General features: G+C 38.8%; 1 protein-coding gene across 8 annotated transcripts in view; it reads left to right on the top strand.

The window, feature by feature from the left end:
* Nucleotides 1-16,253, top strand: part of myh14 (myosin, heavy chain 14, non-muscle) — a 30,817-nt gene that overhangs the window by 4,336 nt on the left and 10,228 nt on the right. For 2 of the 8 annotated variants that reach the window (XM_059567437.1, XM_059567435.1), the window contains exons 3-26: nt 1,280-1,436; nt 2,176-2,203; nt 2,696-2,813; nt 3,455-3,502; nt 3,745-3,756; nt 4,810-4,902; nt 5,001-5,064; nt 5,304-5,402; nt 5,510-5,653; nt 5,764-5,978; nt 6,867-7,019; nt 7,103-7,276; nt 7,380-7,553; nt 7,642-7,756; nt 9,043-9,114; nt 9,598-9,803; nt 13,611-13,732; nt 13,864-13,933; nt 14,144-14,304; nt 14,387-14,495; nt 15,296-15,427; nt 15,539-15,745; nt 15,819-15,956; nt 16,038-16,161. In XM_059567437.1, the coding sequence (XP_059423420.1) occupies nt 1,280-1,436; nt 2,176-2,203; nt 2,696-2,813; nt 3,455-3,502; nt 3,745-3,756; nt 4,810-4,902; nt 5,001-5,064; nt 5,304-5,402; nt 5,510-5,653; nt 5,764-5,978; nt 6,867-7,019; nt 7,103-7,276; nt 7,380-7,553; nt 7,642-7,756; nt 9,043-9,114; nt 9,598-9,803; nt 13,611-13,732; nt 13,864-13,933; nt 14,144-14,304; nt 14,387-14,495; nt 15,296-15,427; nt 15,539-15,745; nt 15,819-15,956; nt 16,038-16,161 (2,935 nt within the window). The remainder of the gene's footprint in view (nt 1-1,279; nt 1,437-2,175; nt 2,204-2,695; nt 2,814-3,454; nt 3,503-3,744; nt 3,757-4,809; nt 4,903-5,000; nt 5,065-5,303; nt 5,403-5,509; nt 5,654-5,763; nt 5,979-6,866; nt 7,020-7,102; nt 7,277-7,379; nt 7,554-7,641; nt 7,757-9,042; nt 9,115-9,597; nt 9,804-13,610; nt 13,733-13,863; nt 13,934-14,143; nt 14,305-14,386; nt 14,496-15,295; nt 15,428-15,538; nt 15,746-15,818; nt 15,957-16,037; nt 16,162-16,253) is intronic. The other 6 variants (XM_059567441.1, XM_059567440.1, XM_059567438.1 and 3 more) reach the window with 5 other exon arrangements.

The raw sequence follows: 16,253 nt of genomic DNA, 5'->3' as shown, positions 1-16,253 counted from the left end.
TGACTTCATGGTACAGTAATCAAATTTAAATGAGTGCATAAAATCATGTTGATATATATATTTCTGATCATTGTGTACAGTGGCAAGCATGCCTCTTTTGACTATAAGCATGACGTCTGGTCCACTTCACCCAAAAAATGTTGCTGGGTTTATATCCAACTATTTTGTAAGGTTTGGAAAATTGCACTTAAAATGAAATGGAAATAATCAATATGTGTATAAACTCTGAGGATTTGCATAAAATTTTCCATGCTTGGATGAGCAAGAGCAGTTTGACATGCTGTTTTTGTTAAATAGAAGTATATAACGTACAATTAATACATAAAAATTATTAAATAGTTGATTAAGTTTTTTTTTTTATGTCAAATGTTATTTCTAAAATGATATGATGTTTTATTAAAATTGACTAAAGTAATATGTTAAATGTATTATTATTATTATTAATAGTAACATAACTGCAAAAATAAGTTCTGCTTATGAATATTTAATTTACTTGCGACTAAGTGCCTCAAAAACACTAGGGCTGAACAGTTAATCAAAATAAAATTGAAATCATGATGTGGCCTTGTTTGATTATCAAAATTAATTTATTTAAATAAATATGTTCGCTAGTAACCCTTTGATTTTCCACCAGAATAAACGATTAATCAAAGCTTAAATAAGAAAATTAAGACACAAATATTATTATTGTCATTTTACAGTTGTACTGTAAAACAAATGTATTATTATTATTTAAACTATTTTTAATTTTGCACCGAGATCCTTTTAAAAAAAGTAATATAATAATTCATATTTTGTTTAATATTTAATTTAGTAATAATAAAAATCATCACATTAATTTATAATCGCTAATTTTTTCGTAAATTGTACAACCATTTTTTGTAGTATTTAATTTAATAATAATAATAACAATTGTAACATTGATTTATAATCAAACATTTCTGGATAAATTTGGCAACCCGCGCATCAAACCTAAAGCTCATAAGCTCGTAATTCTTCCTTAAAATGGCTTATTGTACCAGCCCACTCTCCAAATGTGTTTTAGACTGATAAAAACCTGAGCACTCTGACTTCAGCAAGCTGGCTGAAGGCAGCCAATCAGATCTCAGCTTCTGATTTTTGCAAGTACTGTTAGTGCTAGTGTTGTGTGCGGTGTCCATCAGGTGGTCTGTGGGTGGTCTGTCTGGGCAGCTCTGCCAAAAATAGATTCTACATCCATTATTCAACATCATTGTTTCCATCTGTCTGAATTCTTGTGTTTGTGTGTGACGCCCGACAGACATACTCCGGCCTGTTTTGTGTGGTGATCAACCCCTATAAGAACCTGCCCGTCTATACAGATTCCATCATAGAGATGTATCGTGGGAAGAAACGCCACGAGATGCCTCCACATATCTATGCCATATCGGAGGCGGCCTACAGGAGCATGCTGCAAGGTACCATGGCAACCTGCTAACCTGCTTCAGTTGATGTGAATTTATTCATACACCTCTGCATCGCAGTATTTAGACAGAAGAGCCAGTTACATGTTGCTGCATGACGATTGAATTCTTTCACATACTTAGTACTAACAGTGTGAAACCACAGGCATGACTGAGACACTGAGATTCAGCATTTTCACCCTGTTTCCTGCTTTTCAGGGAGTGTCTGTGTTTAATAAACTGGCCTGACCGGTGTTTGTGTGTGTGTGTGTGTGTGTGTGTGTGTTTGTGTGTGTGTGTGTGTGTGTGTTGAAGTGAAAAAAGAGCCATGGCAATTATGCCATGTGTCTTAACTCATTTCTTTTAAATGACATAATGTTATTTTAACTGTTTAACTGACAGAAAGATTTACTGTCTAATCTTTTTAAACACTTTGAGAGAAAATATACAGAAAATACAACTGGAGGACAATTTATAAATATGAATTATTCATTTAATTTGTTAATGAATTAATGAACCAGTCTTCAAAATCAAAAGTAGATGCTCCCAATATTATTATATTTGTGTTTCATGTAGAGTAACATTCAGTGTACTGCCTTAGAATCCTTATAATTAAGTTATTATTTCTGAGCATAGGTTCATGTTTCTTCTGTCATATAAAACATTTTTCATATTCAGTTACACAATTCACATAATTCAAAGTCACTGTAATTGTTGATTTGTTATGATAATGTGTGTTGTTTTCCTCACACAGACAGAGAAGATCAGTCCATCCTGTGCACGTGAGTTTCAACCAGCTGCATGTTTGGCTTCGACTACATATTTCAGCAGAAAGTACAGAAAACATGCTTTTTCAGACCATTAAAACAAATGATTTCTAATGATTAGAAATCAGTCAACACTTAACTGAACATTTAAGGTGGAGAAGTTAGACAGTTTTACAGCATAAGGGAGAAATGTAGCTATTTGATCCATCAGAAGCCTATTGGCTGTAAAAACAGTAAGTTACCAGAAGATTTTGCTCTGTTTGTTCTCTCAACCCTGGTATAATGCATATACATTTCATGTAGACAGACAATCGAAACATGTTTTTTCCATCATTATGGCGTGTGTTGCTAATTTTATTTCAGCATATGTGTTTTGTATCTTGTTAAAATCTAAGCCATCTGCTAGTATCTGTTTGAATAACACTGAAAATAGACTATACCTATTTCACAGCAGAAGGTGGTTTATTTGTAGTGTTTATATACGTGTGTGTGTGTGTGTGTGTTTAGAGGGGAATCTGGTGCAGGAAAGACGGAGAACACAAAAAAAGTGATTCAGTATCTGGCACATGTTGCGTCCTCACACAAGTCTGGAACTCTGGGTCGTCCCAAAGACAGCGCCCTACAGGTAAACATGGGGACTTATAAGGGAGAGAAAAGGCAGCTATTTCTACTTTCTGCTTTTCTAACAAGTCAGCACATGCTTACCTTGCGATTCTTCTGCAGATCCAGTGTTTGTACTTGCCTTGCCAATACATTCATCAATAAAAATGCTGTTGGTTATATTTTTTCGACATTTTATATTGAATCTGCAAAAAACATATTTTGCATTAAATGTTAAGTTTTGTGTATTAGTAAAATTCTGGCCAATAAGGAATGATAATTTGTTCTGCTGTTGCTGATAACCAAAAAAATGGCAGATAATATAATTAAAATGATACTATTTTATGGAAATCTAAATTTATATATATAATCGGTAAAATAAAAATAACGAGTTATTTGAAATATTGTTTATAATGTCAGCTGGAACTCTTGGTCTAAAGCTTTCACTCTTGCCTCAGTTTATCGTTATTGAATTATAACTCTTGAATTATAAAGCTGTAACTGCTGGTGTATCTATGGGCTATATGCAGCTTTTCTCTAATATGTGGATTTTGGCTCTTCTTGGTTGCTTTTCTCTCCCCGTCTCCTCTCTTTCCTGGGTCCTGCTGTTTCTTTCTGCTCTGCTCTTCTTTTCTCTTTCTCTTTGTCCTCTGCTCTGTGCTGAAGATGGATGGGACGCGCTCTCTGGGTCGTGGCAGTAGTGCTGTGAACAGGGTGAGTGGGGGCTTTTCTCTTCTTGACTGACACATCCGGCTAACAGGAAAGAGTTCAGACTACAGACATTCTAATTCATGTCCTGCCACTTTAACCTCATAATTTGTGGATTTATTTGTTTTGTTTTGTTAACCATGTTTTTATGTTTTTTGCTCACCAGTATGTTATATTTTTTGTCCCCTGTTTGTCCTGTTCACTTGTTCAACCACCACATCTCTCTCTTATTTTGTGGACTCTAACAGACTATGCAGTATGTGAGTATGGGTGCTCTAATACTTCCACTAGGGGCCTACAGGGGGCGCTGTATGCATATTACTGTAAAGCTTTGCAATGGTTTATTTTTGAGAGCATAGAGCATACTGTTCTTTGAGGGTAAGAGCAAAACCTCAGAGCCAAAACAGATTATCTAGCTTGTACATATTTTTTGTTGTTGTATTGTTTTCATCTGAAGGCTGTGGCTGAGCTGCAGTTTTATGAGTTTGCACTTTCAACTGTGTGTGTGTGTGTGTTTTAGACCTAGCTTTAATTTAGGACAACCTTTTGTATTTTTTTTAAATTTCCTTTTTATTGTCCACAATTTTCTTTTAGGGTTTGGTTTAGGGCAGTGGTTTTTAAATTTTGTTTTACCTGATTTATATGTATTTATTTATTTATTTAATTTGTATTCATGAAACATGTTTTATGCAATTTTGTCCTCTGACTTTTTATCACTTTTTGTAATAATAATAATAATAAAATCAAATTACATTGTTGAATTAAACATTTGGATTAAACGTCAAATGTCAAAAATGCCTAGATTGATCTTTTATTTTCTTTATACCTAAATAATAAATAATACCTTAACTTTTTTATTTATAGACCTAATTTGCATAGAAATATGTAAATATTTTATTTTTAAATAAAAAAATATTTTTTGTGCATTATCATACAGTGATGTTTTTTTTTTTTGTGAAATTGACAAACAAGACTTAAGATCACGTCACCTTACAATATATCTGCACTCCTTTTTTTGTGGGGGAACACCCTTCATCTTTATAATCACTGAGTTAATGTTTGGAGTCTATAGTAATTATAATTTGCTTTATTCAAAAATAATATAATTCTGTGCCAAGTCTCCATTTAGTGAAGTAAACATGTATGTGTGTTTGTGTGAGAGTTGTTTGGCTGCAGTTATATGCTGATGCTGATGCTGATGTTGGTGCTGATACTGTGGGGTCTCTGCATTCAGAGGTTTCCTTTGAGCTTTTTTTCTGTGGTTTTGGTAATATTCCTGCACTGACATGCTGTTCTTTCTGTCCTGTGTCTAGGGGGAACTGGAGAGACAGCTACTGCAAGCAAACCCCATTCTTGAAGCCTTCGGCAATGCCAAAACCGTCAAAAATGACAACTCTTCCAGATTTGTAAGCCCTGCCATGGCACATCCAACCATCATCACTTGAACTGAGATATTAAACTTGATGTTTTGATCGGTTCTAACATGCTTTTATATTTGTTTTAGGGCAAATTCATCAGAATCAATTTTGATGTTGCTGGATATATTGTTGGTGCTAATATTGAGACCTGTATCCTTTATACATCTACTAAAAATCACCAGTCAACAATTGAAACTAAATTTCTCTGAAAAGTAAAGTTATAGAATCTTTGTTTGCAGATACTGCTTTATATTTTGTTATGTTATGCAATGATATTCTGAAATTTGGGCTGATTTTCTTCATTCAGTTAATGATAGCCTAGAATGTATGTAGAATATATAAACAAGGTTTCTATTGGTGCATTTTTCTTTAACCCACACGTGTATCAGATTTGCTGGAGAAGTCCCGAGCCATTCGTCAGGCTAAAGAAGAGCGAACCTTCCATATCTTCTACCAGCTCCTCTCTGGAGCTTCTGAGGCCATGAGAAGTCAGTAGATCACAAACACACACATAACACAGCTTCACAATATAAAGGTTTTCATTCTCTTTCATTGAAACATTGTCACTGTTATTATTTCTTCACTCTCTCTGTAGAGGAGCTTCTGCTGGGCAGTGCGGATCAGTACCGCTTTATCTGTGGGGGGTCACTTCCTGTTCCAGGTCAGAGTGATTCAGAAAACTTTACGCAGACAATGGACTCAGTGACTATCATGGGTTTCACCCCGGAAGAATCCACATGTAAGAGAGGAGGTTCTCAAATAGATGGAGAAGAAAACATATACCACATACTTGACCACTGAACAAAAGGAACTGATTTTCCATCCTGCTCCGTCTCTGTCTTTTTTCAGCTATGTTAAAGGTGATCTCTGCAGTGCTGCAGTTTGGGAACATCACGTTTCAGAAAGAGAAGAACACAGATCAGGCCTCGATGCCGGACGACACAGCAGCGCAGAAACTCTGCCACCTGTTGGGCATCAGTGTCCTGGAGTTCAGCCGAGCAATTCTCACTCCACGCATCAAAGTGGGCCGCGAGTACGTGCAGAAAGCCCAGACCAAGCAGCAGGTGAGTGTTTGTGTGGCTTCATGAAGATTTCAACTACAAATACATAGAAAGGAACCGTTTTTATTACACTGCAGTGTTACTTCAGCACATTTAATGCACAGTTAACCTACGGTAGGTGTAAGAGATGTTTAACTCAGTTAATTAGTTATGCAAAAATGACGCGATTAAAATATTTTAACGCAGTTAGCATGGTGGCCTGTATGTCATCTTACATTTCATACAGTGGACTGTTGACGAATGTGATGCAGGACAACAACTACATAAATTCAGTCATGCCCTAAAAATTCAAGATACTGGGGCAAAAAATCATTTGTATGAGTTTTTGTCTCATATTTATATCATATGATAAGCGATTTCACACCAGCAGCGAGAGCAATCACAAGAATACTGTTTATTACACAAAGAACATGTGCGCAAATGTGATTTTATACAACAGTTCGGTAAATAAGAAGTTAATATTGTGCAAAATTGAAACACAATGTTGTGCGTTTTGTTCAATTTTGTCAACGAAAATATTATCTATAAAGCCACAGCAGCCACAGCAGTCGTGCATCTCTGATTCTAAATGAATCCATGTTTTGAACAAATCGTATGAAGCAATGATTCAGTAGCCCATTTATAGAGAGAGAGCCATTAACTGTATCCCTGAATGAATGAAATGTTTTGGTTTTTTTCTTTGCATGAACAGAAAATACTATTCATCAGAGATCCCTGAAAATTTTTTTTATCACAGTTTCCATACATATATTAAGCAGCAAAACCATTTAAAACATTGATTATGATTAAAAATGTTTCTTGAAGCAAACCAGCATATTAGAATGATTTCTGAAGGATCGTGAAAGGTGCTGTACAATAGAAACGTTTTTGTTTATGTCTGTGCACGTTAAGGCTGATTTCGCAGTGGAAGCTTTGGCGAAGGCCACATATGAGCGTCTGTTCCGCTGGCTGGTGCACCGGATCAACAGAGCGCTGGACCGCAGACAGCGTCAGGGCGCCTCGTTCATCGGGATCCTGGACATCGCTGGATTTGAGATCTTCCAGGTGAGCGAGCTCTGAGAGTCTTAATGCTTGTTTATTACTCAGCTGATAAATATTAATCTCTCTCTGCCTCTCTCTCTGAACAGCTGAACTCATTCGAGCAGTTATGTATCAATTACACTAACGAGAAGCTACAGCAGCTGTTCAATCACACCATGTTTGTACTGGAGCAAGAGGAGTACCAGCGAGAGGGCATCGAGTGGAACTTCATCGACTTCGGTCTGGATCTTCAGCCCTGTATCGACCTCATCGAGAGACCGGTCAGTGTGTGCGTTTGTGTGTACATCTTAATTCACATCAGGTAGAACCACCTGATTTGACATGCGGTGTCTTTAAAGTGTTTCTGACTGGTTTGCTCCACAGGCTCATCCTCCTGGCGTCCTGGCACTGTTGGATGAGGAGTGTTGGTTTCCGAGGGCGACTGATCGCTCATTTGTGGACAAGCTGTCAGCTGAGCAGGGATCACACTCAAAGTTCATGCGGCCGCGGCAGCTTAAAGAAGAGGCCGACTTCTCCATTATACACTATGCTGGCAAGGTCAGATGAATTTTTTTTACTATGGTGTAGTCTCCATTTCTTGGTTTTCTAGTCAACGTGCAGTCATAATACTTTCTTATTCTGCCAGGTGGACTATAAGGCAGATGAGTGGCTGATAAAGAACATGGATCCATTGAATGATAATGTTGCATCTCTCCTGCATCAGTCATCTGATCCCTTCATCTCTGAGCTGTGGAGGGAGGGTGAGTAAAATAAAATAAAATAAAATAATTATTAAGGATAAATAACTAAATAAATAAATAAATTTGAATAAATAAATATATTATTATTATTATTATTATTATTATTATTATTATTATTATAATTAATATCTACAACACCACCAACAATCAATGAATTGCTTCATACAATAACAAACTGGTACAAACAATACAAACCTTAAAGCGGCTTAATCACAGCCTTAAAGTTTTTAGTACAAACAAAATGCTGATATTTATTAGCATTAGTTATTAATAAATGGTTATTAATTTTTTTTTATTTGCTTATTTAAAGCAGAAATACAAAAGTAAACAAATAATATTAGTGTTGTTGTTGGTATTATTATTAATTTCCATAAATGTCAGAAGGAAATAAATAAATAAAATAAATAATAATAATAATATTAATTATTATTTCCCAAGATTTTACATTCAGAAGCAAGAAAACTACTACTACTACTATAATAATAATAATTAGTTTGTTTAAATAAATATAATTGTTATTATTATTAATATTAACAATAACATTAAATAAATAGAATAATCGCTTGATACAATTACAAACTGGTAAGGTTACACTTTATTTTAAGTTGATCTTGTTATAGTGTAATTATACTATATTATTAAAAATTGTGTTTTTAATAAATGTTTGATAATGCAGTATTAATAATTAATTTTTCACTCTATTACTAATATTTAATATTGTAATCTACAATAGACTAACGCTTAGCTTTCTCTTTTCTTCTCCCCTCTCCTCTCCTCCTCTCCTCTCCTCTCTACTTCTCTAATCCTCTCCTCTCTTCTTCTCTCCTCTTCTTCTCTTCTCTTCTCCCCTCTCCTCCTCTCCTCTCCTCCTCTTCTCCTCTCCTCTTTTCTCCTCTCCTCTTTTCTTCTCTTCTCTTCTCTTCTTCTCTTCTCCCCTCTCCTCTCCTCTCCTCCTCTCCTCTCCTCTCCTCTCCTCTCCTCTCCTCTCCTCTCCTCTCCTCTCCTCTCTACTTCTCTAATCTTCTCCTCTTCTTCTCTTCTCTCCTCTTCTTCTCTTCTCCCCTCTCCTCTCCTCCTCTCCTCTCCTCTCTACTTCTCTAATCTTCTCCTCTCTTCTTCTCTCCTCTTCTTCTCTTCTCTTCTCCCCTCTCCTCCTCTTCTCCTCTCCTCTCCTCTCTTCTTCTCTTCTCCTCTCCTCTCTACTTCTCTCCTCTCCTCTCTTCTTGTCTTCTCTCCTCTCCTCTCCTCCTCTTCTCCTCTTCTTTCCTCTCCTCTCCTCTCCTCAGATATTCAAACTCTTCCTCGCGTGTACTTTTTTGACTCTTATGCCACACTGCAAACCAATGGCACTGACAGCAGTAGGTTTTTCTGCTCTTCCTTTTTAATCTCTTCATCAGTTCATCTAACTGTTGATTAACATTCTACTCTTTCTTTCATCTCTCGATCATAGCAACAGATTGTGATGTGATGTGTGGGTTGCTGTTTTGCACTGTAGTTTAGTAGAAAGCATTGTTTGTTTTCCATGGGTTGCTATAGAGCTTGTTCTAGTTAGTTTAGTTGAGTTTAACATTAGATGGATGTGATCTGCTTGTCTCTAGTTTATTCTTCATAAAGCATTCTTAATGTTCTTTAAATACAGAAATATATTTTTTTCTGTTTGGAGAAATGTAAAGACAACACACAGAACAACACATTCATACTAAGACTTTTACCAAAACAGAAAAAAAATATTTCTGGTTCTTGTATGTTTTAATAGCTCTAATATAGAGTCATAGTGCTGTCTGAACATGCCATACACATGTCCATTTTATATGTTAACATCTCTGTTTTGTGCTTGTCAGTGGAGAGGATTGTGGGTCTGGATCAGGTGTCATCTGGTGAGAGCAGTGGACCGGTGAGTTTTGGGGCCGGCAGGTTCAAGACAAAGAAGGGCATGTTTCGGACGGTGGGACAGCTCTATAAAGAGTCTCTCACTAAACTGATGGCCACTCTCCGCAACACCAACCCCAACTTCCTGCGCTGCATCATCCCTAACCATGAGAAAAAGGTAAAAAAAAGGCAAAAAAAAATTAAAGAATCTTAATAGAAATTGAAAAGTTGCCATGGGACTTCTCTTTACTTTAACTTAAAGGGTTAGTTCACCCAAATATTAAAATATAAGAGCTTAAAGGGTTAGTTCACCCAAATATTGAAATATAAGAGCTTAAAGGGTTAGTTCACCCAAATATTAAAATTATATTATTAATGACTCACCCTCATGTTCCAAACAAGTGAGATCTCCGTTCATCTTCGGAACACAGTTTAAGATATTTTAGATTTAGTCCGAGAGCTTTCTGTCCCTCCATTGAAACTGTGTGTACGGTCTCCTGTCCATTAGGGCTGTCACTTTTGTGAAAAAATCATTTTCGATTTTTAAGACATAAGTGTTCATAGAATCGATTGTAAAATCCAAATTATTATTTTTATTGAACGTAACCGACACTTAGGCTAGGCGGCACTAGGCAGGCATAATTAAAGGCTAGGGCCATTACAAATTTATTGGACAGGAAAACAAGTCGATCAACATTTTCGGGGTCCAGAGCAGAGCGTTTTTTATTCACTATATGTCCAGCTGTTGAGAAGACACGCTCCGACCGCACTGATGTCCCAGGGACACTCAGGTACAGCTGCGCAAGGCGGGGGTATCGCTGTCAAATTGCAATGGTCCTTTTCTTAACACAGAATCTCCTGTAACTAGATGCGCGAATGAGGCGAATTCGCGTCTACCGTGCCGCGAGACCTTCAGACGCACGTAAACGCGTCTTTACATTGACTTAACATTGAAATCATTCGCGCCAGACGCTCTATTCGCGTTTGGTATGAACGCATCATAAGAGGTCGCTTTCAACGTCACTGGGTCTTACAGGCGTGTAAAATTGCTGGTATTTTCTGTCTAGCTTTCGCAACGCATACTGCACTTTCGGAATTCTTTATTTTCTTTTTCTGCTTGTTTTTGAGTTTTGTTACATCTATATTTTTTAATTGTTTAATTATTTTAAAAAATTAATAGTGTACATATTTGGTTAAAATTCCCTATTTTCATTTTCGAAACTTTTTTTGGTTGGTCCGATCGATTGTGCAATCGATTTTCGAACTAAAAGTGACAGCCCTACTGTCCATGTCCAGAAAGGTAAGAAAAACATCTTCAAAGTAGTCCATGTGACATCAGAGGGTCAGTTAGAATTTGTTGAAGAACTACAAATACATTTTGGTCCAAAAATAGCAAAAACTACGACTTTATTCAGCAATGTCTTCTCTTCCGTGTCTGTTGTGAGAGTTCAAAACACTGCAGTGTAGTGATATCCGGTTCGCGAACAAATCATTCGATGTAACCGGATCTTCTTGAACCAGTTCACCAAATCGAACTGAATCGTTTTAAACGGTTCGTGTCTCCAATACGCATTAATTCACAAATGACTTAAGCTGTTAACTTTTTTAATGTGGCTGACACTCCGTCTGAGTTCAAACAAACCAATATCCCGGAGTAATTCATGTACTCAAACAGTACACTGACTGAACTGCTGTGAAGAGAGAACTGAAGATGAACACCGAGCCGAGCCAGATAACAAACGAAAGATGGACTCGTTCTCCAGTCAAGAACCATTTCTGTTGGACGCATCCAATTCGAGAACCGAGGAACTGATAATAACTGCGCATGTGTGATTCAGCGTGAAGCAGACCGACACACAGAGCGTCTGAACCGAACTGATTCTTTTGGTGATTGATTCTGAACTGATTCTGTGCTTAATGCGTATTGGACACATGAACCGTGTGACGAGTGGGGCGGGGCCGAGGGACATGGGAGCGAGGCCGGGGGAGTGATTGGAGATGAACTACACCTGTTCGACCCACCGGTCTCGAGGCCCACGGAGGAGATGGAAGGATATAAAACTGGAGCGACGACAGTGAAGGACGAGAGAGGACCAGGCCTGGGCTTTTAGTTGTGTTTTGGGTTTTATTTGCGCGCACCAGTCGTCCGTGAGGGGCTGGTGCGCTGTTTTTGTGTTTATTTTGTTATTAAAATGTTTTTGATTGTCCGCCGGTTCCCGCCTCCTTCTTCCGGATGAATATGAAGGTTGATATCGTTACAGTGGTGCCGAAACCCGGGAGAAGGAGGGACGCGCTGCTGAAGATCCCTCGCCGCTGTGGTGAATCCGCGGTGCCATCGAGCTGGCGAGGAGTGTGCCGCCATGGACGCTCGAGGCGGTGGGCTGGAGCGAGTTGCCGGGGACGGGCAAGCTCGCTACCGGCCGCCCACGATGTGGAGAGATGGCTGCCGTCCGTGAGGGAGCGGAGGAGTCGGCGCCGTTCGCCAGGTGGCCGGAGCCTGCTGCCATCCGCCGGAACGGGGAGGAGCAGGGAACGGGGGACTCCTGCCGGCTGCCCAAAACCGGAGAAGCCATTGCCGTCCACCGGGCGGCGGAGGAGTGTCGTGCCGTCCGCCGAGGGCCGTCCAGTGCCACCGCCAGGCACCGCGGAGGAGATCGCCCAGCTGGTGGAGGGCCGAGCAGCGGTGCGTCTGGGAACCGGAATTTTTATTTTTTTTTTCTCTCTCCCCTCTCTCGTCTCTGTCGCTCCTCCTTCCATCTCCTTTTCTCTCGCCTCGTCTGTCCTACCCCCAGGTTCCCGCAGGTCCCCGTGAGCGGCCCCCCCGGAGGGAGGGGGGGGGGGGGGGGGAGTAGAGCGCAGTCTCGGGAGTACCCCCCGGCCTGCGAGGGGCGTAGGGGTATGTGACGAGGGGGGTGGGGCCGAGGGACATGGGAGCGAGGCCGGTGGAGTGATTGGAGATGAACTACACCTGTTCGACCCACCGGTCTCAAGGCCCATGGAGGAGATGGAAGGATATAAAACTGGAGCGACGACAGTGAAGGACGAGAGAGGACCAGGCCTGGGCTTTTAGTTGTGTTTTGGGTTTTATTTGCGCGCACCAGTCGTCCGTGAGGGGCTGGTGCGCTGTTTTTGTGTTTATTTTGTTATTAAAATGTTTTTGATTGTCCGCCGGTTCCCGCCTCCTTCTTCCGGATGAATATGAAGGTTGATATCGTTACAAACCGTTTAAAACGATTCAGTTTGATTTGGTGAACAGGTTCAAAAAGATCCAGTTACATCGAGTGATTCGTTCGCAAACTGGATATCACAAACTGCTTTGTTTTGAACTCTCTCTCACAACAGACACTGAAGAGAAGACAATGCTGAATAAAGTTGTAGTTTTTGCTATTTTTAGACCAAAATGTATTTTCGATGCTTCAAAAAATTCTAGCTGACCCTCTGATGTCACATGGACTACTTTGATGATGTTTTTCTTACCTTTCTGGACATGGACAGTATACCGTACACACAGTTTCAATGGAGGGACTGAGAGCTCTCGGACTAAATCTAAAATATCTTAAACTGAGTTCCGAAGATGAATGGAGGTCTCATGGGTTTGGAACGACATGAGGGTGAGTCATTAATGACATAATTTAAATATTTGGGTAAACTAACCCTTTAGCATCTTAACATTTACATTTTTTAAAGTTCTTTTTGAGAGTTACACATATAGTTAGGGGTCTAACATATGTACAGCAGGAGGAAAAAAAACTTTTTTGCTTTAAAACTAAATGTTATGCATGCTCATTTTGATTATATTTGCTGTCATCTGACACTCTGCCATTGCTGTCATTGTAAAAGCAAATCTCATTTTACATTGTGCAACATTTCAAATATATATTTTAATTCAATCTTTAGTGGTTTATTTTTGATTTATTTACACTGTAAACTTTTAATCATTTAATATCGTAGCATCCCTAATTTTTTGTTCTTGAAATTGTCACAGGCAGGGAAGTTGAGTCCTCATTTGGTTCTGGATCAGTTAAGGTGTAATGGGGTGCTGGAGGGAATCAGGATCTGCAGACAGGGCTTCCCGAACCGCATCCCATTCCAGGAGTTCAGACAGAGGTGTGTGTATTCTACCTAACCATATTTTAAGGAAAAACCTGTAAACAGAAGTGAGCTAAATCAGACAAAACGTGTGTGTATATAGGTATAGCTTGCATAAATAAAAAATCTTATATTGTCTTCTGTCTCAGGTATGAGATCTTAACTCCAAATGCTATTCCTCGAACCTTTATGGATGGCAAACAGGCGTGTGAGCTAATGGTAAGTGATTCTATTTAAACTTAAACCTATTGAGTTCACAACATTGATTTGATAGAGGATATTATACACAAGTGTTTCTGATCAATAAACGTGAACAGCACACATGCTTTAGGATGAGTGGTGTTTAAGTGTTTTATTCAGAACTCTGATTGGTATTCTGGAGTTTAGTCAGTACAGGTTGTTGATTATGTGTTGTTACTTGACTTACAGATCAGTGCTTTGGAGCTGGACAAGAACCTTTTCCGGGTGGGACAGAGTAAGGTGTTCTTCCGGGCTGGAGTTTTGGCTCATCTGGAGGAAGAACGAGACTTGAAGATCACTGACACTATCATCCACTTCCAGAGCGTGGCCCGTGGATATCTTGCCAGGAGGTAATCATCTGTGTGTGTGAGTGTGTGTGTGTGTGTGTGTGTGTGTGTGTATGTATGCACATTAACTGACCTGTTCTTTCAGGGCTTTCCATAAGAAACAGCAGCAGCTCAGCGCTCTGCGTGTGATGCAGAGGAACTGTGCTGCGTACCTGAAGCTCAGAAACTGGCAGTGGTGGAGACTCTTCACCAAGGTAACACACCTCACTACATAATCATTTTATATAAAAAATTAAGTAGGGTTAATTGAACTTTAAGGTAATGCATTTAGTTCAAATGTAGTTAAGGCTAACATGCAAACACAAATAGTATATAATTTTTTGTTAAATGAAGTAGTAATATACTCTTTTACTGCATACTTACAAATTCAAAGGTTTGACATTTTTTAAGGTTTTTGATGCAAGTCCAAGGCTGCATTCATTTGATCAAACACAGTAAAAACTGTCATAGTGTGAAATATTATTATAATTTAAAGTAACTGTTTTCTATTTACTATATATTTCAAAGTGCAATTTATTTTGGGATTAAAGCTGATATGAAAGCAAATTTTCAGCAGCTATTACTTCTGTCTACACTATCATGATCTATTAGAAATCATTTTAATATACTGATTTTATGCGCAAGAAACATGTCATATTATCACACTTGAAGATGATTGTTTTGTTTAATATTTCTGTGGAAACTGTGATACTTTTTTTCATGATTCTTTGATAAATTGAAAGTTTAAAATAACATTGTTTATTTGATGTATTTTTTTGTAACAATTAACAAATGATTATTATTAAATAATTATCATTACTATAAAAATACAGGGGAAAAATAACATAATATTAATTATTATAAAATAAAGTATAAAAAGTATCAACATTTATTGATATTTGCTGAATAAAGTATATCACTTAACCCTTGCAGATTTCCACATTTTGGAAAATGAGATTTGGAATGGGTGTCTTTTTGTGTTTATTTGCTTTGTGACCTTTGACCTCTTATCCAGGTGAAGCCCTTGCTGCAGGTGACCCGCCAGGATGAAGAGATTCAAGCTCGGGAAGCACAGCTTCAGAAAGCCAAAGACAATCTGAGTAAATTAGAGCATGACTTCTCTGAACTGGACAGAAAAAACCAACAGGTAACTTTATTTCCTTGTTTCACTCATTTTTGTTGAGCATATTAGGAATCCAAAACAAGAAAGTGTTTATTTGTTTGATTTCCACATTCATCTTGATGTCCTCTTTGAAAGCTGATGGAGGAGAAGTCAGTGCTGACTGACCAGCTGCAGGCGGAGGCCGAGTTATTCGCAGAGGCAGAGGAAATGAGAGCGCGGCTGGCCAGTCGCAAACAGGAGCTTGAAGATGTCTTGGGGGAGCTTGAGAGCCGATTGGAGGAGGAAGAGGAGAGGGCCCTTCAGCTGACCAATGAGAAGAAGCGAATGCAGCAACATGTGCAGGTGAGGAGGATGGGTGTTTCTGGCTGCGTCTGATGTCCACTATTCTGTCAACATCACCGTCTCTTTCTCTCAGGATCTGGAGGAACAGCTCGAGGAGGAAGAGGGTACACGTCAGCGCCTCCAGCTGGAGAAAGTCACCCTGGAGAGCAAAGTGAAGAGTCTGGAGGCCGAGACGCTGACTGTGGGAGAGCAGAGAGACAGATTAAGCAAGGTAGGTAAAGAGAAGAGGACTGTTGTTTGAATGAAGCTAGAATGGTACAGCGGTTCAAGAATTTGTCTTTCCCATTCTCAGGAGAAAAAACATCTGGAAGAGAGACTGAACGAAGTGGCAGATCAACTCACAGAAGAAGAGGAGAAGGTGAAGAGTCTTAACAAGCTGAAAAACAAACAGGAAGCTGTCATCGCTGATTTAGAAGGTAACAGTCCTTGTGTTAATTATGCTTTTAAATACTTTGTTGATGATTCATTAGATCTAATTTGCTCTTTGTTTTGGAGATTTCAAGACTGC

The sequence above is a fragment of the Carassius carassius genome, chromosome 15, assembly GCF_963082965.1.
Source record: "Carassius carassius chromosome 15, fCarCar2.1, whole genome shotgun sequence".
NCBI classification, from domain to species: Eukaryota; Metazoa; Chordata; class Actinopteri; order Cypriniformes; family Cyprinidae; genus Carassius; species Carassius carassius.
The sequence above is the reverse complement of the archived record's forward strand: the minus strand, read 5'-3'. Positions and strand labels throughout refer to the sequence as shown.